The sequence below is a fragment of the Delphinus delphis genome, chromosome 14 (genome assembly GCF_949987515.2).
Source record: "Delphinus delphis chromosome 14, mDelDel1.2, whole genome shotgun sequence".
Taxonomy (NCBI): Eukaryota; Metazoa; Chordata; class Mammalia; order Artiodactyla; family Delphinidae; genus Delphinus; species Delphinus delphis.
Genome location: NC_082696.1, coordinates 47039143 through 47066654, shown reverse-complemented (window position 1 = coordinate 47066654; position 27512 = coordinate 47039143). Strand labels below are relative to the sequence as shown.

The following is a 27512-nucleotide window of genomic DNA, read 5'->3' as shown; positions in this document are numbered from 1 at the left end:
GGTCTGGCAGCTGTGGAGAAGCACTGGCTGGGGAAAGCAAACAGGGATGGGCACGGTCCATGTGTCTAGTTTGGAGGGTAGGAGAGGAGAAAGGTGGTTCTTATGGAAAGAGGCCATTTTCTAGGGCTGAGTTAGATTTTCTGGTTTTTATCTTTGGGCCCAATATCCCTGTTAGCCACCTCTAGGAATGAAGTATTTCATGATTCACGTTTTAACATAAGTCATTGTTACCTAGAACCACGTATCCTCCTTCTGTTGAAAAGTATGTTCCTGTTTCCATTGGGCCTTCAAAACAAGGAGTCACGCTAAATGTCTGAGAAGCAGAGGTGATGGAGGCCCCATTGAGCTGGAGGTTGCTGAGGCAGCCACTGAAGCTGTAGACTGAGTTTATCTGAGAGAAGAAGACATTTCTTAAAATCCATTTTCTCAACACTCACAGATGTACCCAAGGGAAACAAAATGAAGGGATTTGAGTCCAGAGAGAAATGAAGTAATTTCTTGCCTTATTTATCTTAGCTATCTGAATGATCAGTAGTTTTCCAGGTAGTTGCTTTATAACTAGCTCTTTGAAGCTGGAATTTTGTATTTGATAATGACAGCCTACCATAATTAAGGTAACGAAAATCTTTACGTTTTTCAAGACAAGGTAAATTGTAGCTGTGGTTTTCAAATTGAACATTAGAAATATCCTCGTTTGTTTCTCTTCAAGAAGAACAGCTGCTGATGAGGGCTAGCAAAGTTCTTAACTGTTAAATCTACCATGGCTAAATAAACAGCAGAAAGCTTGCTTCACTGTCTTCATTGTTGTGGTTGAGCATTTATCATACTACAGAACATGGAACACGGGCCACTTGAGATAACTGATTTCACACTGCTTTGGAAATCTTTCTTTTAAAGAAGTTATCATGGAATTGGGGGTACTTACCTAAAATCTAATTAAACATGAACATTTTCCCCCTGTTTTGCTTTATCCACATATATTAACAGATCTTAGAAGTATATTAATTCTTTGTGTTAAAGTCAAATCTATATTTATGTTAAAAAAAACTTAGTCCTTTGATGCATTCCTTTATTGCTAGATAATTTTTAAAGGTCCAATATTTTAAACTTTTAAATTACAAAAATAATGTTGTTGTTGTTTTCTACTATATACTCACGTCTCCCCAGGGGTAACCACATTTCCTTGCACATTTACAAATTGTGTGTATGTGTGTGTGTGTGTAGAAACGAAAATGAGATCATAGTTTACATAAGGGCCTGAAAGGTTTTTTTCATCCAATAATATATTGATATAATGGAATGACTTGCTCTCTTTTTTTGGTTTTTTTTTTTTGGCTGTGCCACATGGCTTGCAGGATCTTAGCTCCCCAACCAGGGATTGAACCCAGGCTATGGCAGTGAAAGCACTGAGTCCTAACCACTGGACCGCCAGGGAATTCTTTCTTGGGTATTTTTTTAAGATTAAAAGTATGGTTACTTGCTGAACAAATAAGCATCTCCTTGAGACATAACTTTTCATGATAGTTTGTATCTCTGAAACATTTTTCATCTCACCTCTACCCTAGAATCAAAAGATCACTCTGGGCTTTGTAATGTCACAGGGTGGACAGACAACCTCAGGACAATACCCACTTATGTACCCCATCTCCAGTCAAACTACAGTTTTACTTTTGCCAGTTTCCTACTCGTAAAATGAGGGCCAGAGTAAATGATCTTCCGGCTCTAAAGGTTGATGGCTCTACCTGGTCACGCCTGGCTTACCTGGACATTTTTCACAGCCTTTCCAGGAGCCACACCTCCCAGATAAATAGGACCCTTGATTTTCCAGGTAGCTCCAGTAGGGGGAAGACTTTCTTCTAAGACTCGAAGACCATCAATTATCAGTCGGCCGCTGCTCTTTTCCCGAATAAATATCACCTGGATGGAGAGAAGGACAATAGAGAATGGCTGTGTTGCCTCTCCTCCCAACTTTGCAACTGCAATGCCACAGAAGTTCTTTAAAAAAGTGGTCCTTTCTCTGAAGGTTAGGAGTCTCTTCCTTTAACGCTTGATTTAAAATTACAGGCTTAATTTCCGAATACAGCTTATATTTAGCAGAGTTCTCTGAGGCTCTGCCCAGCTGGCCAGCCCACGTGCTCTCTCTTGTAAATTTAATTATAATTAATTGTAATGCAGCTGACATTGCTTACTCTTTCCAGTATATACACACTGAATTGCTTTGATATTTAGGTTATTCTACCTGTTGTATCCTGTCGTCCTAACAGATTTACTCTTCACTTTGTACCTCCCATAGCTTAGTCTACGAGACACTCAGCAATCATTGAAAATTTAGAACATTATAGGCAGTGGAAAAAAAACCCAGTCGAGTGAAATATCCTTAAAAACCAAACTTCGGTTTATGTTGGCCATTGATCTTTTGTTTAAAATAACTGCACTAAAGAAAATTGATCTGTCAAAAATATTATACTCAGACTGTATTTCTTTTAAAATAATATGCTTCAAGATTTTTATAATGAGTTAATGAAGGCTTTGAAATTGAACATATAGCAACAGAATTTTTAAATGGATGTTTCTAGAAAAACCCCTGGTGGGTATTAGTGTCAGTCCATTTGACAGTGGTGGACATTGGCTGATAATAATATTCTCTGCCTTCAACTTACATCATGCCACAAACCATCATTGTATTTCTCTTGGCTTCTAATCTTCAGTTTCTTGTGGCCAACATTAAACATGAAAACCAAGCGGCCGTGGGCTAAGAAAAGAGCCATGAAGTCATTCTCTTCTTGATCCGAGACATAGAAAATCATCCCATGGGAGGAACGTGTTTTCAGACGAATGGAAAACTGGGATCTGGTAAATGAGAAGAAAAAGCTTACCACCTGTCAGAGGAGACTGAGGGTGAGCTCTAACTTTCCAAGGCAACAGAGTGTAAGGAAGAATAAAGCCATTCGATCTAATCCCAAGCAACATTCTTCTAATTATTAGTATTATTAGAAGATTAGAATAGAATACTATTAGATTAAAGATTAAATTAGAATACTAACATTCTTCGTATTATTAGTGAGTATCGGGTAAGTACCGCTAGTTCAAAAATGTAAATCCTTCTCCATTTCCTCACACAACAGGGATACATCCCACATTTAAGAAAGTGTTGTTTCAGTAAAGGATAATCTCATGTCTTCCTTTTAAAGTATGGTTGCAATTAGTTTAGTAAAAATCTTTATGTTAAAGAAGCTTCATGTGGACAAAATAGTAGTAATTAATATGCATATATAATTTTGCATAGAAACAATATGATTTGTGTACTGTCTAAAATACAGATTCAATTTTCTCCCTGTAAAAATAAATTAATGGATATCACATGCTAAAAACAGCTACCAGAATGTGTAGAAATTAAATAAAATTTTCTAGAAATTTAGCTCTAGGCCATAGGTAAGATACATTTATGAGGCTAATTTCCAGTCTGATTAACTCTAAATTTTTCCTGAAGAATACAAAATACTGATTCTGCCCATTAGGAAAACAGGAAATTAGAAGGCATTAGGAGTTTCTTATTGAATGCACTGCTTGTATGAATGTTTGAAAGAGCTATATAAGACCTATATAAGAATATTTGGGTGCTAACAGTTTACAAAGAAATCTTCAATAATACTAAATAACCTGGAGATTTGTGAAATACCAGGAAGAGTGATGAACTTTAGAGATAGCTTGAGGGCCAACAGAGATACAAGCGCATTTGTATTTTCAGTGTCTTTCCTTATTAACCTTCTAGCAGTTCAGATGCATTCCCATTTACAATCTGAAAGCAATTTGTATGGGGGAGGGAAGGTGATAGCAAGGTTAAATGATGAGTCATTTAAAATTTACCCCATCTTCCTTTCTTTGATTGTCTTTTCTTTTTGATAAAGTTCAGCAAACTCCTAGGAGAATGCTGTTTTATGCACCTTACTTTTGGGAAGAAAGTCACAGAGAATGTTATTTGTTGGACAGTATGAATCATGTACTATTTAGTATTTGTTTTGATGATAAACGCATACGATTAATTTGGCACAGAAAAATTATAGGAAAAGGATGACATATGGCAAATAAGGATGCAGCCCAGCCATGGCATCAAGTTTCTGAAAGGATAGTGTTACTTTACTTTTCACCAAAATCTCCTTTTAAGTGTTCAAACTCTTGGCGGCTGTTGGCTGTCCCTCCGTACTGATAGGCATGCTCTATTGCTCTAGGGCTGTTGGAAAGGTGGCAGTGAGAGTCTCTTGGAACATTCCTCTCTAGGAATTTCAGGCCAACAGGATCCCATGAAGGAGCATCTTTGCTTTTCTCTCCCTATAAGAATAGGCAATGAATCATTTAAGGGACAAAACTGACATACTAGTAGCAAAAATTCATTTTTGATTTTCTTATCATTAATAATGATGATAAATAATTCAAGGGTATATTATCTGTGCATTTTCCACTCATAAAATATTAGACCTCTCTCTTCCTTCCTCTACCACCATAAGCAAATGCCAGCAGTAGCTGCAGCAGTAACAACAACAAACAACAACAACAGAGTATGTTAACAAATCCAAAATTCTAGTCTGTGATAGTGAAGCTATAGAGACAAGTGCTCTGTGATTTAAATTAAATGCACATCTTAATCAATGATGAAAAATGAAAAAGCTGGCAATAAAATAACCCTGAGACAAATCAATAAAATCCTCATATCATATGCAACAATATCACTCGAATACACGTATTATTATTTACACATCCTGTATAAAAAGTTAACAACTTAGTAACATCTTCAAAATATTTAAGAATATTTTTGGTGATATGTAGCAAACCTATGTGACAGGATATAAAACAATTTTTTAAAAACTATCTTGTGCTCTTAAAATTGCACTACTGATTTTAAAATTTAGAATTGTGAAACTATAGACTACTATTTAATGGTCATTTAGTCAATTTCTGAAGCAAAAGTACATGCAAGTAAATCTGAGCATTCATCTACTTATTTATTCAAGCAAATGTTTATTGAGTACCTAATAGGTAGGAGTGAAGGGGAAAGAAATCAACGTTTCTGCGTGCCTTCCATGGGCAGTGTGTGGTAGGGAATAGAAAGGTGAGTGAGACATGCTTCCTGTTTTTTAAGGACTGAAAATTGATTTGGAAGAATAGGCTTTTAAACAACAAATTGGAAGACAGGTTGTTGCTGGACAGAAAGGACCTTAGATGACTTGGTAAAGAATGGAGTCTTGTGTTTTAGGTGATGAGGAGACACTCAGGTTTTAAAAGCAGGGAGTGGCCTGATCTGACCCACTTGGGAAGAAATCCTGCAACAAAGCAAGGGTGGAGAGAGAGGAAATGTTTGGCACTAGGGAGAATTGGAGAACACAGTAAGAGTCAGGATGAGACACAGGATTAAAGGAGAAAAGACAATTCTGGTTCAGGTTGTTGAATGAATGCACACATTTAGTTTTCCTCCTCCCTAATTCCCACTGAAATGTCAGAAGAACTATACACATAAAAATAAATCCACAATAGTCCTGGAAGTCTATGAGGCTTTCTACTAGTCGAACAAAGCAGTGTGGAATTTCCAGAAGATAATAATACAGATTGGAACAGACTGACAATAAAATTCTTGATCTCATATGGGCAAAATATAAGACCTCCAAAAAAAATCAGTGTTCCAGGCAAATCCCAGAATTACCCTCAAAATACAGGTATGGTGGGCAGAGGGCAGATGAATGAATTAAAGGGCAGACCAGCTGTGCCAGTGCCCTGCTCTCAGGGCAGAGGCTCTTAAAGTTGGGTCCTGATACTGGAAACTCTCTCAGTGGTGGTTAGATTGGAGAAAGTGAAGTGGTGCTCAGAGACTCACCTGTCCTAAAGAAAAGCCCACCTGGTTCTACCATCCCTTCTTCCATTCCTCACATAGTTGTCAGGACTCAGAACCTGATTCACTGCTACAGAAGCAAGCCTCCTCTCTTGGATGGAGGAAGTACATCCAGTCACCAATGTGTTTTTGGTTGGCCCAGGCTCTCACCTATAAATAACGGCCATAGCTTCAAGCTACGGGTGGACAGAACGGGCTGGAGTGGGGCTTCGGGGAGACTCTTTCCCTCTAATGTATCTTGGGAAATTTCCCCTGACTCCACACTGTATTCCAACCCCAGTGGAGTAACAAGCCTTATAATGGGAGATTGATCACCTTTGTCTCATTGAGGAACAAAGCTGGAAATGGTGTGCACGTGGCATGGAGGGTGCGGGTGAGAGATTGGTGGGGGTCGGGGACTTTCCCCAACTCTGGCCATTCTTCATTCTCTCCATTCCAGTGGAGAGGATCTCACTTTTTCTCAACCAGTGTATCCACTTAGCTGTGAGAGGAGAGTGACAGTAACTTAGACGACAGGGGCTCAGCAAAGCAGGGCTTGTTGGATCACGAGTCTCAATTGACCAGCCTTGCCTTTCTCTGCTTCACCGTGGGAATACATGGACTAGGACCTGTCTCTTGTCTGCTGCAAAAACTAATAAAATTTATATATGGCAACCAAATACCCTAAATCCTCTGTGGATATATGCTCTGAATAACAATAAAAAAAGAAAAGTTATAATTTAATCAATTGCTTTGCTACCATATAACACAGAGACTCAGTTTACTATCCCAAAATGGGTACGTGTGTGTGGATTCCCACTAAACCCTGCTAGACTTGACTTTACCAGTGTAATTTCTTTCTCTGAAGGTCTATTAGTTGCAGTCCAACTGGTGGTACCAATTTCAATTTAGCAAGATTCTTTTGTTTCAGATTATAGCCAAACTGGTTGAGCTACTTAAGACAAAGAGGGAAATGTGTTATAAGGATATAGGAGTATCTTCCGCAATCCAAGAAAAGAAAGTGTAGTGGGGGTCCTACCACAGGCAAGAATCAGGAATTGGAAAGCTAGGAAGAATTAAGGCACTCCTTATCTGGATGTTTCTGGTATCTCAGCGTTGTTTTTGTCAGTGTTTGCTTTCATTCTCCTTTTCTCTGCAGGACAGCTTTCTGCCTTTTTCTATAAAGAGTATATTATTTGTGCATTTTCCATTTATGAACTATTAGGCCTCTCATAATAACCATAATAAATAAAGTCTATAATAAAGTAAAATGTGATAGGTGCTATGGAAAAAAGAACAGCTAGGAAAAGATAAAGGATCAGTAGTAGTGGTAGAAGGCAGGAGGTGGGCTGGGGTATAAAATAAGGGCTAAGATACATCAACATTGAAAAAACAAACAACCCAATTAAAAAATAGGAAGAAGACCTGAATAGACACCTTTCCAAAGAGGAGATGCCAAAAGCCAACAGGCACATGAAAAGATGCTTAACATCACTAATCATCAGGGAAATGCAAATCAAAACCACAGTGAGATACCACCTCACACCTGTCAGAATCGCTATCATCAAAAAGAACACAAATTGGTGAGGACGTGGAGAAAAAGGAACCCTCTTACACTGTTGGTGGGGATGTAAATTGGTGCAGCTACTGTGGAAAATAGTATGGAGGTATCTCAAAAAACTAAAAATAGAACTACCATATGACCCAGCAATTCCACTACTGGACATATATCTGAAAAAACAAAAACTCTGATTTGACAAGATACACGCACCCCAATGTTCACAGCAGCATTGTTTACAATTGCCAAGATATGGAAGCAACCTAAATGGCCATCAACAGATGAACAGATAAAAAGATGTGGGGTATATATATATATATATACACACACAATGGAATACTAATCAGCCATAAAAAAGAACAAAATTTTGCCATTTGCAGCAACATGGATGGACTTGGAGGCATTATGCGAAGTGAAATAAGTCAGAGAAAGACAAATACTGTATGATGTCACATATGTGGAATCTAAAAAATACAACAAACTAGTGAATATAACAAAAAAAGAAGCAGACTCAGAGAGAACAAACTAGTGGTTACCAGTAGGGGGAGGAAAAGGCAGAGGGACAATATAGGGGTAGGGAAATAAGAGGTACAAACTATTAGGTATAAAATAGGCTACATGGATATATTATACAACATGGGGAATACAGCCAATATTTTATAACAACTATACATGGAGTATAACCTTTAAAAATTGTGAGTCACTATATTTATACCTGTAACATATTATACAGCAACTATACTTCAATTTAAAAAAAACAAAATAAAATAGGGGTTAAGGCAGGGCTCACTGAGCAGATGACAGTTGGGCAGTCCTAGAAGGCGAAGGAGTTGTCCATGCAGATATTTGGGGGAAGAGTGGTCCAGGCAAGAGGAAAGCTCAAGTGAGGATCTTAGGCAGGAGTGAACATGGCCTGTTTTTAGAAATAGCCAGGAGATCAATGGGAGGAGAAGAGTGAGTGAGGGAAAGAGGCCTGGAAAATATAGGGCCTCTTATGACATTGTAGGAACTTGAGCATTTACTCTGAGTGAAGTGGGGGGCCACTTTGAGCAGAGGAGTAACATGATAGCGCATGTTTAAAAGGATCTGGTTGTTGTGCTGAGAATATACTATTGGGCAACAAGGTAAAAGCAGGGAGTCTTCTTGGGAGGCTATTACAGTAATTCATATGGGAGATGATGATGGCTTGGACCAGGATGGGAGCACTGGTACTTGAGTGCATTGTTAACATCTGACCAGGAAAGAGTAGGGAGGGTTAGATTGAAAGAATGAGAAGGAATTAGACTTTCACTTGTAATGAAGGCAAATAGTGTACATGCTAGGAGTAAATGAACGAGAAAGAATAGTCATCAGTGAACGCAATTTAGGACTCAAGAATTTGATGAAACAGCTGCCCTAGTTGATGCCACAGGTCAATTGTGTGAGTGGTTAAAATGAAGGTCAAGAAAGGAGGGGAAAACAGGGTAAGATCAGAGACTAATAATTTCCATGACTGTGACAGAAACCAGAGATAGTTATGTGAAAGCAAATGATACTAGAGAATTAGCACAATAAATAATATATATTATAAAGTACAGAGTAATTTTAACTACTGTAATGAAAAGTAGTTGGAAGTATGAGTAAAAGCTTATTCAAACTGTTTTTCTGGGAACAAGAAATGATACAACAAATCTGGTAAACTGCAATATCAGATACTACAGGAATCGTATCTTTCATATGTACACAGTTGCAAACAAGAGTAAATTCTATAAAGCATCAGTGTCTAGAATTGTGTGTGTGGAATACAAGGGCAATCAAGAAGTTGGCACGGCATTATCTTTTACCTTTTTATTCCGACTTGTTTCAGGCTTTGAGGAATTTTTTCCTTTTTTGTGAAGGAGAAACAATGGCGAAGACTCAATGGGACACTCATAAAGAGAAGTATGGACCTTTTCAGAATACCGCTGGAAATCTTCGACCTCCACATCTCTATCCAACCTGTGTTTGTAATAGAGGAAAGAAAAACCTTAAAAATGTTGTTTAGAATTACATGATGAAACTATGGCAGTCAAAGAACCTTAGCAATTAAAATGTGTGTGTGTGGACACGTACATGATGGGCCTTTATCCACCAACCACTACCTTAATGAGAACCTTTGAAATGATCATTTAACCAATTAACCAATAACTTTGTACCTGGCACCAGCACATTCTGACAGATGAACATGTTTTCCCTCACCATGCTCTGGATGATGGGGACCTCATCTGTGTTACTTAATCTGTATTAAATTCCTTCCTTGCATGTTTTTGTACTCAGGGGGCCCTCACTGTCTTTGTTAAGTACAAAACAAAAATGGAGCGTACAGAATGGGAGAAGATATTTGCAAATAATATATCTGATAAAGGGTTAATATACAAAATACACAAAGAACTCATACAATTCAATGTAAAAAAAACAAACAACTTGATTAAAAAAGGGGGCAGAGGACCTAAGTAGACATTTCTCCAAAGAAGACATACAGATGGCCAACAGACATGTGAAAAGATGCTCAACAACACTAATCATCAGGGAAATGCAAATCAAAACTATAAAGAGATACCACCTCACACCGTCAGAATGCCTGTCATAAAAAAGACAAGATATAACAAGTGTTAGTGAGGATGTGCTAACCCTCAATATAAACTGGTGCAGCCACTATGCAAAGCAGTATGGAGGTTCCCCAAAACATTAAAAATAGAACTGCCATATGATCCAGCAATTCCATTGCTGGATATTTACAGAAGAAAACAAAAACACTAATTTGAAAAGATATATGTACCCCTATGTTCATTGCAGCATTATTTACAATAGCCACAATATGGAAGCAACCTAAGTGTCTACTGATAGATGAATGGATAAAGATGCGGTATATATATATGTATATGGAATATTATTCAGCCACAAAAAATGAAATCTTGCCATGTGTGACATGGATGGATCTAGAGGGTATTATGTTAAGTGAAATAAGTCAGATGGAGAAAGACAGATACTACATGACTTCACTTATATGTGGAATCTAAAAAACAAAACAGACAACAAAACAGAAACAGAGCCATAGATACAGACAGCAAATGGGTGGCTGCCAAAGGGGAGGTGGGGGTGCAAAATCGGTGAAGAGGGTTAAGAGGTACAAGCCCCTCTTACAACATAAATAAGCCCCTGGCGTGTAACAAACAGCAAAAGGGATACAGTCGATAATACTGTAATAACGGTATGGGGACAGATGGTTAGCAGACTTATCTTGGTGAGCATTTCATAACATATGCAAATGTCAAATCACTATGTAGTACACCTGAAATTAACATAATACTGTACATCAACTAAATTTCAATAAAAGAAAAATGATGAAAAAAATGAAGTCATGCATTAAGTTAAAAAAGACTTTCTGAGACCTTTAAGGATGATTTGGGTATGTTGCTCTGTACTATACCATTGATAATAAGTACAGAAATAATCGCATTTAATATTTATAGTTTGCTGTACGCCAGGTGCTTTATGCACATTATCTCATTTAATCCTCATAACAAGTCTACCAGTCAGGCCCTGTTATTATTTGCAATTTGCAGGTGAAGAAATGAAGGCTTACTTAGCCAATGTCATACAGAAATTAAAAGGCAAAACACCTACACACAAACCCAAGTGTGTCAGTTTCTCAAGCACATGCAAGCTTTTAATTACTACCCTCTAATGCCTCTGATATTTCATAGCTCTAAGTTTTAACACCATAAATATTTTCATTATCGACTTGATCTTCTTTATCAATCATGCAGATTTATGAATAATAAAAATATTATACCTGGTAAAGTAGGCATTGCTTATACAGCCAGTGAAATTAGCATACTGGGGACTGATGGGTGAGCCACCGAAGTAGAACTTCTTTTCATCTGTTTGTGTCTGTTCCACTTTTCCTTTGGTAGGGTTCTTACTCCCAAGTCTGCTTTTATCTACTATCAATTCATACCTGTAAGGAAAAAGCTTCTTTAAGCACTACACAGCTAACATTTTACCTCGAGTTCCATTCTAGGTTGCAGGTTTTCTCATGGAATTGAAATGGAACATCTGGTTAGTGACAAGATAACAAGTTGCCAAACTCTTCGTGAGACTCAGGGTAAAACGGCTGACTATGTCTATATGCAGAAAAGACTCTCCAAACTATGACTAGAATTTAAACCCATAGAAGCAAGTTCAGATGACTAGTCATCGGCAACTTTTTATTTATTTTTTTGGTGTGGAAAAATCAGAACATAAATCATGGTGATCATTTAATCACACTTGTGGGAAACTATTTTCATTGTAAAGCACACTGATAGTGATTGGAAATGGTGTCTTGAAAAGACCTATTAATGTTTTTTATAATGGGAGGGCTCCATAGAAGTGGACATAGGATAGCAGCAGTCTACAACGGAAATTTCTTTCTTTTTCCAGAAAGACTTTCTTTTTATGAAAAAGAAACTCAGTATTACATATGTTAAAGATAAAGTTATTAGACTTTTTAAAATGTGGCCGTAAATGCAACATTCTCAATTGTTTAATTAAAACCTAATGAAACCAATTATTTGCTGAGCTCCTTCTAAGATGTGCAAAACACTGCACTCCATTTAGTAAGTGCTATGTGCAGGTACTTCTCTCAAGATTATAGCTTACGGTTTTACTGGGAAAAAAACTTTACATACCTGTTAGTTAATTTTATAGTGATTTATTTGGCATGTCTTAAAAATTAATATCAATTTTTTTTTTTTTTTTTTTTGTGGTACGCGGGCCTCTCACTGCTGCGGCCTCTCCCGCTGCGGAGCACAGGCCCCGGACGCGCAGGCCCAGCGGCCATGGCCCACGGGCCCAGTCGCTCCGCGGCACGTGGGATCCTCCCGGACCGGGGCACGAACCCGTGTCCCCTGCACCGGCAGGCGGACTCTCAACCACTGCGCCACCAGGGAAGCCCGATATCAATTTTTAAAAAGGAGGTAAGTTGTTCCTTCTATCATTTTTTTAAACACTATAAAAGTAATAATATAGCCTATTATTCACAGTGGTCACTGGACAGAATCATGCCCTACAGATAAAGCCATCTGGTAGAAAGAAAATAAAGTGAGGAGCTGTACCTTGCAGGGGAGACAGAAGTAATGATGAAGTGGGACAGCCCGTCATTATACTGCTTATCTGCCGACTGCACCTTGATTCCCTTTACATCCATGATCACAGTGCCATTATCCAATGAAATGGAGAACACGTCTGACTGAAATGCAAGCACAGGTTTTTTAACTAGGGAGGCCAGGCATCCAAAAGATGGACACATCTTCAACACTTACTTAATGGGATTGCTAAGGAACACCCATCGTGTGGGAAATTTGCTTGAAAAATAATTTCTATGAACAACAACAACAAAATACTCTATTGCTTGTATTGGTGTTACCTATAAAATCAGATACATTTCAATGGAAAGAGGAATTTCCTGTATTTTGAACTGAAAATTTCAGGTGATTTTGTCATGCTAAGTAGTTGTCATCCCAGCATCAGTTACTTTCTTAACTCAGGCATTTCTATTCTGTCATCAGTCTCACTTTTGAAAAGGCAATATTTGAATTTCCTTGGGGATGTAGCTAGATGACCAGGCATGGGTTAATTTGCTAATGTGGCTTTTAAAAATGTTTCACTTTTCATCTACAGAGGCAGAAAAATTTTAAAATAGCAGAAGTTAACATCTTTTTCTGAATTTGCTTATTGCTTGTCTTAAAATATTGGCAAAATGATAATCTTCCTTCTCTTCCCTACGTGGGCATCAACCTCTACAGTTAGCCCTCAACATAACTACTTTTTGTGGACAAAAGGTATTATTTAACTAACCATGGTAATCTGAGGCAGGTTTGGTGGCAGAGGTCCTACAAAGTGTTTTGGGTAAATTCTCACAGATGCTACTGATTTAAATTGGATATAAATGTGACAGATACAAGGTAATAAGAATGAAAAGTAAAAGCTGCTTTTATAAATCATATTATGACTTGGCCCATCAGTGTATATATTGGTGATGACCTTTTCAGAGATAAATCAGTTAGAACTTAAGGTCACCAAACTTTTACAAACCTTATTGTATTCTCAACACAGCATATCTTTATAAGCTGAGCTACAGTGTTCTATACCAAATTCAAGAACTATTTCACAAATTGAATCACACATGAGTTTGTATATATACACAGAGATTCTTAACATTTTTTGTGCTATGCACTCTTTTGGCAGTTTGGTGATACATATGGACCCCTTCATAAAATATTTTAAAATCACTGAACAAAATATGTAGGAATACAAAGGAAACCAATTACATTGAAATACAGTTTCAAAATATTGAACCAATAAATATGTGATATAGTTATATATGTACTTCTACATTAAGGCACTAAATAATAAAATCTATTAGCAGATCTAATAACTACTGCAATTTAGAAGTAGCAATGAGCAAAAATATTTTGAGATACCTGTGACTACTATAATGTGCAATGAAAAATACCTGTGATTTCTATTAATGACAAAGTGACAGGTACTGCTAATATTACTGTGGTTTGTTGCCAACATTCACAATTGAAGAAAATGCTAAATTGTAGTTAGAGAAAATAAAGTTGTAATTTTTTCTCACCTAGTTCACAGACCCACTGAATTCTTTCCATGAACCCCTGAGAGGTGGGTCTATGAAGCCCAGGTTAAAAACTCCTCATATACAACATATATAATATTTTACAAAGTGTCGGAAATGAGACATTTGTGTGTGTACACGAGTCAAAATTAATCTGAATTGAAAATCACTTTTAAGGTGCTTAAAAGTATTTTTAACAGACAAAACGATTGCCACAAAGAAGATTCCACAGGGAAAAACAAATACTTACCCCTGAAGCATAATAGAACAGTAACCCGTTTGGCTGTAATGTTCGGAAATTAAAACCTCCCTCAAAGCCATCGAAAAAAGATATTTTCTGAATCGAAGCAATGAAACTCTGTCCATTGAAATATGCTCTGCGAGATATCTGTGTGCCAAAGAAAGTAGGAATACAGTGTTTGGATAATTATCAAAAAGCTTAAAATGCCCATTTCTTACATACCAAAGGCCTTATCTGCTAGTTCCTATGTTAATAGTTATGTTTTAATTTCTGGTTTATACTGGAATTCAGGCATGCTAGCCTTCCTTCTGTATGCCTCTAAAAGATGGGGTTTCAGCTTCCCTACTTCCTCCACCATAAGTGAGTGAAGATGCTCACGCAGCCTCTCTGGGCTTTGGTAGCCCCAACCATTGAAAAGTGAAGCAACTGGACAAGTCACAGAGGATCCCCACAAGCCTTTTTAGCTTAATGATTCTTCTTTCCACTGGTGGCAGAAAAGAGCCCAAGGTGTACACAGGATTACAGAGAAAAGAGCTTTTTCAGCTTTTAAGAGCAGTAAGTTTCTTGTCTATTTATTAAAAACCTTTTGATCGTGTACTTACAAGAGAGTCTTCTGGGCATCCATAACCAACTCCCAGGGTTTCTGTCTGTTCTAATAAATTGAAATCTTTCTTTTGGAACTGGAAACCCTTCATACATCCTCTGAAATTGATATCCAGGGGAAGGTGTACTCTTAGGGTCCTGGAAAAGAAAATTAGTCTTTACTGATATAGCCATGATGATGATGGTAGTGGTGGTGATGATGATGTTACCCTACATATGTAGGATATAAAATTTTGATTTTATTTATAGTTATTTTTAATAGCTGTATAATTATTCATATTCTCATGCCTTCTTTCATAAGCACACAGTAATGTCTAATCTTTGCATACAGAACAGCTTTATTCTGCACGAAGCCAATTTGTTTACTTCTTTATAATTTTCAAGATCCTTTAACTTACATTAGCTCATTTTATCTGTATAACAATTCAGTGATATAGATGGTGATGTTATTATTTCCCTTTTACAGATGATTAATAGGTTGAACCATAATGAACTGACATATGTATGGGTCAAAAATTGGCAGTTTCACATGGTTTACCTATAAAGTGAAACTGAGAAATAGTAAGTAATTTTTTTTAATGTCACAAGTGGTAAGTTAGGATTTGAACCTGGGTCTTCAGTCTTCCACTAATCCACTTGGGTCATGAACTCATTTACTTGTCCTTAATGTATCTGCAACACACTAATCAACTAAGGCTAGAGAAGTTTTTAGTGAACGCTGGGCCTCTGGAGCAATAGGAAAGTGAGAAATCCTTTATCTTTAAGATTAAGGATGGCATTTTGCTCAAAACTGTAATCCTAGCACCCATCATTATGGCTAAGATAGGAAGTGCCCAAGAACATATTATTGGATATTGTATGAATATGAAGTTAATTTTGAGCAAGTTACAATGACTTCCATGTATTTTAGGTGAACACTGGCCAAATTAAGGGGTAACAGTCCCACTTTGCTCTGCTCTGACAAGATCATACCTGCATGATCATGCTAATTGACAGACTGAGGTGCACATACAGCAACCATAATGGTTAAATATCCCATGTGGCATGGCTGAAGGAATTGAAGAGGATATTTAGTTTGGAAAGGAAGCTTACGGTTGGGGCCTCATCCCAGAACAATTAGAATTTCTGGAGAATGGTCATGGGTAACGATGTTTATAAAAGTTCTCTAGTTTATTCTAATGTGAAGCAGGGTTGAGAGTGACTGGACTGGAATATCCTAAAGTTGTCTCTCAGTTTTAAGAGTCTCTGATGCTATGAACTGATGGTAATGAGACAGCTGAAATTTTGAATATATTAATGTTTCATTATACTTAATTCACAACCCCCACAGGCTTAAAATTTTTGTTTACCCTAAGATGCTATTTGAGAGTTCAAATAAGTCTAAATTAATACTAAAACAAAAGTAAATGAACACAATGCTTCTTTGTTTTCACATAATACACATGCTCCACCTTTCCTCTTGCGGATAAGAAATACTGCATTAGACTATGTTCTAAGAGTAATAAATAATTAAAGAAATCTGTAGATCACATCTACTAGATGACAATTTAAGGGGGTCATGAGGACTAGCTGCACAGGGCCCATGGGTGAATGGCTGTGTGTGTGCTTCTGTAAACGTGTACAAAAATAGTAGGTGGGAATGCTCAAACATTTACTACACCTCTCCTGGATGTTGAATCCTCAGCCCAGTGCTTCGTTAGGAACAAGCAGCTTAACAACAGCAAAAAAGCTTACCTTGATTCTAAGATTTCTGGGGGAGCTCCTCCAATGTATATGTCTGTAAAAGGTATTTTCATCTTTTCATTGTCCATGCTCTTGACATGTCGTCTATCAACTACCAAAATCATTTTCTTATCATTGTGGTAAATGATTGAGATCTGGGAGAAATAGTGCATAGTAAGTTGATCACTGCTTAACAATCACCTTTTTTTTTTTTTTTTTTTGCGGGCCTCTCACTGCTGTGTCCTCTCCCGTTGCGGAGCACAGGCTCTGGACGCGCAGGCTCAGCGGCCATGGCTCACGGGCCCAGCCGCTCCGCGGCATGTGGGACCTTCCCGGACCGGGGCATGAACCTGCGTCCCCTGCATCGGCAGGCGGACTCTCAACCACTACGCCACCAGGGAAGCCAACAATCACCTTTTTGAAGACTGCTATATATTTTAATTATTCTGGTTGTAAGAGCTGGGCCTCCATGTTCTTATGCTTGTTTGTTCACAAAGCGGGGAATAAGATCTTCCTTTCTTACTCACAGACATGAAAACTCTTTCTTAGATAACCAGAAGTTCATATTTGCTGGAGAAGGGTTTCCATATGGAGATAAGGCTAGCCCAAGAAAAATTTTGCTATGAGACCAACTGTTTTATTTTGCCCCTCTGAGGGGATTCAGGAAAAAAATTATAAACAGTTACCTTCTGGGCCCTGGACTGAATGCTGCCAGGTGTCATTTTTTTGTGCTGTAGTGAGATGCTTTAATGAATGTGGGAAAATGCCAGTCAGAGAAATAGTTAAAATATTCTTTGTAAACCATCCTCATGAAGGCTATGGACTTTGAACTGAAAAGAGAAATATAGCCTCTAGTCTCTGCATTTCAGTTCAACTTAAAAGATATTATGCCTTTTATATATTTTATTAAAGTGTAGATTTAAAGTAGTTGTTAGTGAAAATAGAAGAAATATATTATCAGTATACTTCACATCTGTTCAGGACTGAAGAGCACTCTTTGTGGGTTTTCTTTATAAGAAAATCTGTGTTAGTATTTTCTAAGTTTTGGATAAATGGTTTAAAAGGAAATGATTTACTTATATCTACTCTTTTTACATTTAATGGGACTCAAGGAAAAAGCAAAAAAATGGCTGTGTATCTACACTCTCATTTTCAACAAATGTATAGAAGTGCCATCATAATCAAGAGATAGAGTATTAATGGGAGTCTTTTGATCAATGAAGCAATTAAAATGAATCTTCACTGACTCTTTTATTAGAAACTCCAATATGGGACTTCCCTTGTAGCACAGTGGTTAAGAATCCGCCTGCCAATGCAGGGGACATGGGTTCGATCCCTGGTCTGGGAAGATTCCACATGCTGCAGAGCTACTAAGCCCGTGTGCCACAACTACTGAGCCTGTGTGCCACAACTACTGAAGCCCGCGCGCATACAGCCTGTGCTCTGCAACAAGAGAAGCCACCGCAATGAGAAGCCTGCACACCTCAATGAAGAGCAGCCCCCGCTCATGGCAACTAGAGAAAGCCTGTGCACAGCAAAGAAGAACCAACGCAGCCAAAAATAGATAAATAAATTTATTAAAACAAACAAACAACTCCAATATGATAAAATATCCATTCTTTTAAAGCAAATGTTATCCTGGAGTTGAGTAGGTGAGGGCCTTTCACTTGGTTTTTATATGTGAAGGTGTTCAGTTTAATTACTTTCTCACCTATCTCATTTGACCATCTGATTAGATCAGTAGATCTAAATACAAATAAAACAAAACAAAATACTCAAACTGCAACCATCAGTACCTCATGGTATTTTGCATCATTAATTTGAGCTTTCTTCATTGTGTCTTCAAGATGCACAGGGCCGTTGCTAAACCCAAAGTCATAGGACACATGTAGGTAACCATTGCGCATTTCCAGGCTGAAAAACATACTCTGTGGAGAAGACAAAAAGTTATAAGATGTGAGCGTCTGCTATTATGAAAGAGAAGGTTTAGCTGAATTTGAGAAATAACACTGTATACTTTATTATTGAAACTGTTTTCAGACTAAAGAAGTCTCATGATATTCTTATTATGAAATAAAAATCACAACTACATCCATATCAGCAATTATGTCTCATTTATACACCGAAATTTTAATATTTATCTACAATTTAAAACAACTATCTTCTATTGTTTTTCATTTACTTTGTGAATTAATGAAATTTAAAATTTACCTTATTGACCTTTAACAATCTTGAAAACAGAGTATTATAGACCATATGTATTCAAACTGCCCTTTTTTAAGGCAACATTTCAAAGTTATAACAGGCCAATAGATGTGATTACATTTCACTTTAAGAGCAAAATTGGTAACATTGAAAAAGAATTCCAAGGTATGCTGAAAAGAACCTTAGAAAATTATCAGCAAATATGGACCTAAGAAAAAGAGGGCCATTCCTGTGTTATTTTGAAACACTGGAGTTACGTAGATAAATACGGAATTATTACGCGCTTGGACCATGTGATATTCAAGAACCAAAGTAATTCTGTAACACTCAAGTAATTTACTGGTCAGGCTTGCTTGTTTTAGAAGATAGTTCATAGACACAAGAATTCAATGGATTTTCGGGACTTCCCTGATGGTCCGGTGGTTAAGACTCTGCACTTCCAATGCACGGGGGTGCGGGTTTGATACGTGGTCAGGGAGCTAAGATCCCACATGCCTCTCAGCCAAAAAACCAAAACATAAAAACAGAAGCAATATTGTAACAAATTCAATAAAGACTGAAAAAAAAAAGAATTCAATGGATTTGAAAAATAAAGTATTATGGAAAGTCCCTATTTCACAGAAAGTGATCTTTTGGGCAGAATTTATATACTCTTGCGAATGTGGAACAAAATGCACTGAGGTATAGAAAGAAAATATTTCAACTTCTATTTATACTCATTTTAAAACTCTAAAATAGAGAAAGAAGCTAACTTTTAATATTTAATACGTGGATTGACTCTGGGCCTTCATTTTGTCCTTTGGATGGATTTTCATGGGATTTAGATTCACACAGTATGTGAGGCTTTGAGAATGAAGTTCCACACTTGAAGGTAGGCCATGGCCCCCCCACTCATTTCTTTGTGTTTAGCCTATTGCAATTATTGACGTTTATGTGTGCCTGGTTACATGGATTTATGAGTGAGGTCACTTAATAATAGACTATTTACAGTAATTTTCTACTGAGATACAGTGATGTGAAAATATTTTGAGACATGTAGATGTTTGCAGATTATTTCCTGTAAGTTACTAAAAAGGCTGTTAAGTTTCAAGAGGGTTACACATTTTCCTTATAAAATGAATTATTCTAAATTTATTGACCTTTACTTGTGATGACAAATGTCTTTTAGTAGTATAAAACCTACTAGCTACTAAAAAAAAAACGTACTTGATCTGTAATTTCAAGGTAGGGGCATTGTAACAATGGATGAGAAACTATTTTGGCAGGGAAGAAAGTTGTACTCTAGAGAGATGGTTTTTTTTAAAAAAATTATGTATGTATGTATGTATGTATGTATGTATGTATGTATTTATTTATGGCTGCATTGGGTCTTGGTTGCTGCACGCGGGCTTTCTCTAGTTGTGGCAAGCGGGAGCTGCTCTTCATTGCAGTGCGTGGGCTTCTCATTGCGGTGGCTTCTCTTGTTGTGGAGTATGGGCTCTAGGTGCACGGGCTTCAGTAGTTGTGGCACATGGGCTCAGCAGTTGTGGCTTGCGGGCTCTAGAGCACAGGCTCAGTAGTTGTAGTGCATGGGCTTAGCTGCTCCGCGGCATGTGGGATCTTCCCGGACCAGGGCTCGAACCCACGTCCCCTGCATTGGCAGGCGGATTCTTAACCACTGTGCCACCAGGGAAGCCCTGGGGAGATGGTTTTTAAAAAATGTATATGGAAAAGTTTTCTATTGGTAAGTAAATTTGTTGATGAAAAGAATGTAAGTATACTACCATAAAAACTCTCATATCTGCACTATTAAAACATTTCTGGAAAGAAATTTCTAACCTGTTTAAAAGTCTTTCAAATGAAGATTTTTAACGGTCTTGAATTCCTTTGTTAAAGTTTACAAAATGATACGATATCTGATTACCTTGCAAGAACGGACATCAGGAAAGATGAAAATCTGCCAGCTGAATTTCAAAGACAACTTTTGCCAATTGGTGAATGAGACTGAATAACCGTACCATGATTTAGTAAGCATAGCTAATCATATATTTCCTACATTTTTATTTATATGAGGTATCTTGCCTAGTTATGATAGCCAATAGAACTTAGTATTGAAATAAACTGGACTCAGGACAAAACTTGTATCACAATGCGTTTAATGAGACTTTCAAAAATACTTAAGCATGTTTAATTACACTGTTCTCACTAACACTGCCATTAATAATTCTTGTATCATTAGCAAAATAAAATTAATTTTATTTTACTTCATCTTTATTTTAAAATTGTATTTATTTTTATTCAGTTTTTATATAAATTATCTTTTTCCTAGTTTTGAATATTATATTCATATGTAGTATATGTATATCATTAATAAATAAAGAGATGTATGTGTGTGTGTGTATATATATAAATATACACACACACACACACACACACACACACACACATATTAAGCATGCAAACTTCTTTTTAACTGATTAGGGCATATGATTTAAAAAGTCAGTGCTAAATTTCTGTAGACACATGCTCGCCTAGATCTTGGTGCTGATTTTCCTTAAAGTTCCCTTAGTTTATTAAAGGGGTTATATTTAATATACATCCAAAAACGTACTGCAGGGAAATGCATCTCATGGCTGCTTTTACTTACTGCTGACATCATTTCCCTGAAGGAAAAAAACCCAATTTTGCTTTCTAAGCTAAAACTTCAGTTTGATGGCATGACACACTCAACCTGGGAAGGTTCCTAGAAACATGCACAGCAGAAAGTAAAGGCAATAAGGGAGAAGATGTAGGATTTTTATTTTTACTCACTCCATTGACCATCAGGAGCACAAGGCCGTTGTCAGCTGGTGTTCTAACTTCTATGTCAAAGCGAGTCACCTGACCGAATTTCCCTCTCCTTGTGATATCCCTCACCACGGCATAACTAGAACCATCGAAAAAATAGCTGGCAGCCCGACTCTGAGTAAAGGCCAGTTTATCTCTGAAATAAAAATACAAGGATCATATGAATATGACAGCTTCTGTTATGCTTTTCAAATGAGGCCCTTTTAACCCATTCTCATGACATTTTTCATGGACCTCAATAGCATTTAAATGAAGTCCTGATGTCTGCATGGGAGACACAAAGAAGCATTTAAACAAATTGTTTGTAATGGATTTTTTTTCTCTACCCTATGTGCTAAGATAACAGAAGGTTCCAGTGAGACCCCAGTCTCTGGAATCTGAAACCAAAGCTGCAAACAAGTAGTTTAACTTTTAATAATAGTGCATGCTCATTATGGTAGAGAAGAACTGAAAAGTTGTGTGCAGGCATGACTATTATGCAGTTTCAAAATTGGTTTCCCCCCAAAAAAGATTGAAAACCTGAATATTTACCCACACTTGTCTCATCTGCAGCTCTTGCATGGCTATCAAATTTTTAGTACTCTTAACACGTTCTTACCTGGCACAGGGCACTGATTTGGACGGATCCATATTATAGATGTGCTTAAAGTTGTACAAGCTGATCACATCATTGTTCAAAGTTGCCAATTCCAGGCAGCCAACGAAGCCAGGCAGGTTTAAGCTGGCAGGGAGCTGTGAAACAAGGTGAAGTCAACTGTGCCATGACCACATCTCATCCAGTCCACACAGATCAGGCAGTGAGACAACAGTAGGTCAAGGGGACCTTCCCACTGATAGAAATATCTTCCTAGACCTGAGTTTGTGTCTATTCTATGCTAAACCATCTAGAATAACGAAGATTTTTCAGTTGTCCATATCTTAGCAGAGAGGGTGGGGTTTATTGAGCATATAATATGTGCCAGTCACACAACTGACTGTGGATTCATGACCAAAGTCAATCCTTACACCAGCTCTGTGAGGTAGGTATTCCTGTCCTCACATAAAGAGAGGGAAAGTAATTCTCAGCGAGGTTCACTAATGTGCCTCTCACTAGTGAGTAACAGTTCTGCAACTGAAATCCTGGATCATCTCCCTGTCTTCCTGGGCCTTTCCTGTATCTGCCCTTCAACAGGTCTCATCTCCCCTCCTAGACCCCACCCCCTCCCTCATCCTAGGTATTTCATATCATGCCTGTATATTAGCTGAGATAACGGAATTTTTGAAACTGTCGTTTGTAAACCTGAAGACTAGCTATAAACCCACAAGGTACAGACATTCCTGCAGTAGGTAGGGGTAATTAATTACATATGCATGTATCAGAATGAAATAAATTGATATTCAAGTGTTAGATATAGCTTGAAAGTATTTGACACTATGAAAATGTGGGTAGCACAGACCAGATTTAAGCAGCAGATTTATAGATCCTAATTCAGAATTCTACCACCCACTGAGCTAAACTCTTTTTTTTAAGATATTAAGGTTTCCATCCAAGCGCTGAATCACTGTAGGCTTTATGGACTTCTAAAAACAATCACTATAGATTTGCAATAAGTCAAAATATAGCTGGATAGCTCACCTTGAAGTTTGAAGGCACGCCACCAACATAAAACACGGTGTCCTCAGGATCCAGATCCAGCAAGGAGTCATCTCCCGCAAATTCCCCCTTTTTAATAAACTTTTCTTCTGCGGTGCTACTTAGACTTGGGACTGTTAAAAACACCTTTCCGTGTTTTCCTACCCTGTTCAGATAAAGAATTTTCACTCTTTATTAGCCAGATAATTTGTAGAAAATATGTTTTTTTTTTTTTTTGTGATACATGGGCCTCTCACTGTTGTGGCCTCTCCCGTTGCGGAGCACAGGCTCCGGATGCGCAGGCTCAGCGGCCATGGCTCACGGGCCCAGCCGCTCTGCGGCATGTGGGATCTTCCCGGACCGGGGCATGAACCCGTGTCCCCTGCATCGGCAGGCGGACTCTCAACCACTGAGCCACCAGGGAAGCCCGAAAATATGTTTGTTTGTTTTTTTAAATGTCAAAATGTGAATGTCCCTTCATCACAGAATTGGTGATTTGATTTTGTCACTTTCATAAGCATTTATATAATGTCAACAATCAAAGGGAAAGGGAAAAAAAGACATTCCATCTTGGAATCAATTCATGGATTGGCCAGATTAAAAAAATCTAATAATCAGATTGCTCTTTAGAAGTGATGACTATTCTTTCTAATTTTTTGTTTTCCACTAAGGTATTTGTGAAGGAGTACAGGAATAATGGAAGAAAGAGGAGCAACATCCATAGAAAGACTGTGTGTGTGTGTGTGTGTGTGTGTGCGTGCGTGTGTGCATGCGTGAGTGCATTCAATAGATTTTTTATGAAATTTGCAGATGAGCCCTGTGTCACGGATTCACTTTACCTTTCAATCTTGACAATGCTGAAGTAAGCAGGCCAGGAACTGACAGGCTTGGAGTCCAGGGGAATCTCTACATCCTTAGTTCCCAAATTATAAACGTACACCAGGTTATCATTTTTGATTGCAAGACCCATGTACTCTTTTTTGGCCTGAAATGTCAAGAAGTCTCTTAAATAAAATCCATATGAATGAATGTCATCTTTCGTTCTCATTTCTTTAAAAGACAATTAGCAATCCAGATGCTTGGCTGTATATAAGGCAAGTCTGGCTTGAATTATTACCAAAGTGCCCATTAGACTGGGCAGCGCCTCGTTCTTTGCAGCCTCCCTGTGGCTGCATCAGTGTGCTGCCCCTCCCCCCGATCCCTCCATGCCTGTCCAAATATACCTTGGGCAGGAAGGCAAGCAACTGTGGGCTTGTGGACATTTGATGGCTGTCAGGAGTGTGCTAACCTTGTTTGGTTAATCTGGGGATATAATGCAGCCTGGCAATACCGATTGCTATGCACCTTCAAAGCAGGGTTCAGCATTAAACATAATAGGCCTCTGTACTCTGGGTGTCTTTGAAATGCTGCATTCAGACTCCTCAGAGTTAGCAGTGTGAGGCCGATATGAAGAAACCACAGAAATATCCCACACAGAGAAGAAATGACTTGTCCTAAAGTCACTACTTTAGTCTTGGCCTTAAAATGGTCTATAACTTTTGAGGTGCTAGAATAGAAATTTTGTTTATTTGCACAGGTAGCTTTGTTTTAAGGCAAGAGAAAAAGCACTTATCTTTCCTTTCAACATTATTCCATCATCTACAACCACATGCTCTTACGTTTTTGCTTCCGAGGTATAGGACGAACTGATCTGCAGTCCCACCCAGCTCTGGTTGCTTCACAGGAGGAGGCTTCATGTACAGGCTCAGGGACGTAAAGGTCTTTAAGTCATCCATTCTGGCTTTGGGATGCACTTCGACTGCCGACTGACCATCAAACATCATGGAGACTTGGATCTGGAGTTACAAAATTATTCCATTAAAAGTACCCCGCAGAAATGGGCATAGTGCTTTCCCATGGTTCTCAATGGGCTTCCCTCATTCCTTATGAGGTCTCTGAGCTTTACCCGTGACTTCCAAGCCTTTGTTTACTTATGTCCTCAACTTGTTGGAGAAAGGATTTAAGGAAGATAATACAGTTTAAATTTAAAGTGAGGTGAAAGAAAGCAGAACAAAAAGGTGACAAAGTAGGTCTAAGAATGAGGATAAATATGCATTCCACAATGAACTACATATTTGGTTAAGGTGAACTAAACAGCTTGAAGGGATACTTGGTCAGTTATACAATTCACAAGGCCCATAAAATTAACAACTAATTGATCAGGAGAATAATAACTAATCTTGGGTACTAATATAGCTAGGACCTTTTCCCTAGGGTCTTCAAAAGAGGAGCGTGGGGTGAGGCTGTGAGCAATATCCTTGATCATGTCTGGACAGTTGGGAGGGGTCTAGAGGCCAGCTTTGAAGTCTTAGATGGGGTCTTAAAACCTGGCTCTGCCACTTACTAGCTATGGAACCATGCGCAAATCACTTAACCTGTAGTTTCCTCATCTGTAAAATGAGGACAATAAATTTGTTATGAGAATGAAACCAGATGATAACTGTAAAGTGTTTTCCAGTGCCTGGCTTTATCATTATACTAACTGTAGTGATGAGTTCATTAAGATGTTTCTTATAATGATCCTTAGAAAGGCATCACAACAAAGCAGGATTTAGTAAATACATTTCTAAGAGGCCCAATATAACGTGCTGAACTGGTCTGATTCGAGGTGATTTTCAGAGTATTAATAAGTAGGTGGACTGTGTATATTCATGTCGTCTATGCAAATATTTATGAATAAGTAGATGTATTACATAACTGAATAATATTAATTTGATTAATACTGATGGTCAGTGAGTTCAAGATTATATTTCCAAGTGCCTAGAGTGCAGCTGTCTTATGTTGCCAGTTGAGTAAAGCACAATAAATCTTAATGAACAATCAAGCAGTGTATGGGATTAAAGTTCCTTTGTAAAAACTGAGAGTTTGGAAAAAGATGTATATATGCATAGAAAACATCTCCTTTGGGGAGCTGTGTGGGCCCCCGAAGGCATTGCCAAGACCTCTCTTCAGAAAATGGTTTCAGGTGATTAAGGCCCCCAAATTCTACCCCATAGAAATAAAACTACCAGAAGGCATTCACAGAAACCTAGCATTGGAAATGCCACTTCTTGACAATAAATCTTTTTTGAAATGTTCTTCAAGGTATCTAAAAAGGTGATTTGTGGGGTGGGACCAATTATCATATATCATTTAAAAGTTGGGGCTTCCCTGGTGGCGCAGTGGTTGAGAGTTCGCCTGCCGATGCAGGGGACACGGGTTCGTGCCCCGGTCCGGGAAGATCCCACATGCCGCGGAGCAGCTGGGCCTGTGAGCCATGGCTGCTGAGCCTGTGCGTCCGGAGCCTGTGCTCCGCAACGGGAGAGGCCACAACAGTGAGAGGCCCGCATACCGCAAAAAAAGAAAAAAAAAAAAAAGTTGGGTATATTTACCAATAATAATTTCCTTCATTACAAAATAGTTGGTTTCCAGTTCTTAATTCTGTCAGTAATTAGGACCAACAGTCTGTTCAGGCTGACTCTCAATTGAAAAAATAAAACCATATAATTTGGTTGTAAAAAATAATGGTCTATAAATTAATAAAAAACAAATTAGAAAGGGGGCCAAGAACAAGCCATGTTTTGCCACACTGAAAATGTTAATTGCTGTGTCAGGATATTTCCCATCAATGCCAGCACTAGTTATGGTGTTGTGTTGCTTCTGTATAGCATCTCAGGATGAGGTCTTTGTTGAAATTGTTCAGTTTAGCTGCTATGTGTTAAGCCTGTAGAGAGGTCAGTAAAAGCTTCATATCATCTATGTTGCACTAGAGAATTCTTTGAAGAGGTAGATGAGCAAGATTATTCCATATAGTAACTGCACAAAGACAGCTGTTAGGATAATGAATAATAATAATAATAAAAAAATTGAGTCTTTTAGTGGGGTTAGCTTTCCTTGATTCCTTTTGCTCTACGAGCTTTGTTGACTAGGTTAAATGTGTGCTTCTTAATCTTGGTTACACATTAGAATCACTGAGGAGCTTCAAAAAAATTCTGAGCCCTTCCTCTAGAGAGCATGAGTATTGCTTTCAGGTTGGGACCAGGAATTGGTTTGGTTTTCAAAGCTCCTTATGTGATTCTAATGAACGGATGGAGCTGAGAGCTACCAAGTTGGATAATATAGTAGAAAGTTTCCAGCTCTGGAAGCTGCCCAAGGAGCCTGAGCTCAGCCTCACGCTATCATTATCACCCAGTGACTGATGACGACTCCTTTCACTGGTTACCTTGC

The 27512-nt window shown here is 38.1% G+C and overlaps 1 protein-coding gene across 1 annotated transcript in view; it reads right to left on the bottom strand.

Annotated features, from left to right (window-relative positions):
• LAMA4 (laminin subunit alpha 4) overlaps window positions 1-27512 on the bottom strand; it is a 150729-nt gene that overhangs the window by 7898 nt on the left and 115319 nt on the right. Inside the window, exons 20-35 of the mRNA XM_060030432.1 lie at window positions 24926-25102; window positions 24107-24252; window positions 23271-23433; window positions 22254-22387; window positions 21620-21791; window positions 18421-18552; window positions 16637-16779; window positions 14902-15040; window positions 14309-14446; window positions 12536-12669; window positions 11233-11397; window positions 9242-9395; window positions 4142-4329; window positions 2661-2850; window positions 1762-1917; window positions 232-391 (exon numbers count right to left, since the gene is read on the bottom strand). Coding sequence (XP_059886415.1) covers window positions 232-391; window positions 1762-1917; window positions 2661-2850; window positions 4142-4329; window positions 9242-9395; window positions 11233-11397; window positions 12536-12669; window positions 14309-14446; window positions 14902-15040; window positions 16637-16779; window positions 18421-18552; window positions 21620-21791; window positions 22254-22387; window positions 23271-23433; window positions 24107-24252; window positions 24926-25102 — 2491 coding nt within the window. The remainder of the gene's footprint in view (window positions 1-231; window positions 392-1761; window positions 1918-2660; window positions 2851-4141; window positions 4330-9241; window positions 9396-11232; window positions 11398-12535; window positions 12670-14308; window positions 14447-14901; window positions 15041-16636; window positions 16780-18420; window positions 18553-21619; window positions 21792-22253; window positions 22388-23270; window positions 23434-24106; window positions 24253-24925; window positions 25103-27512) is intronic.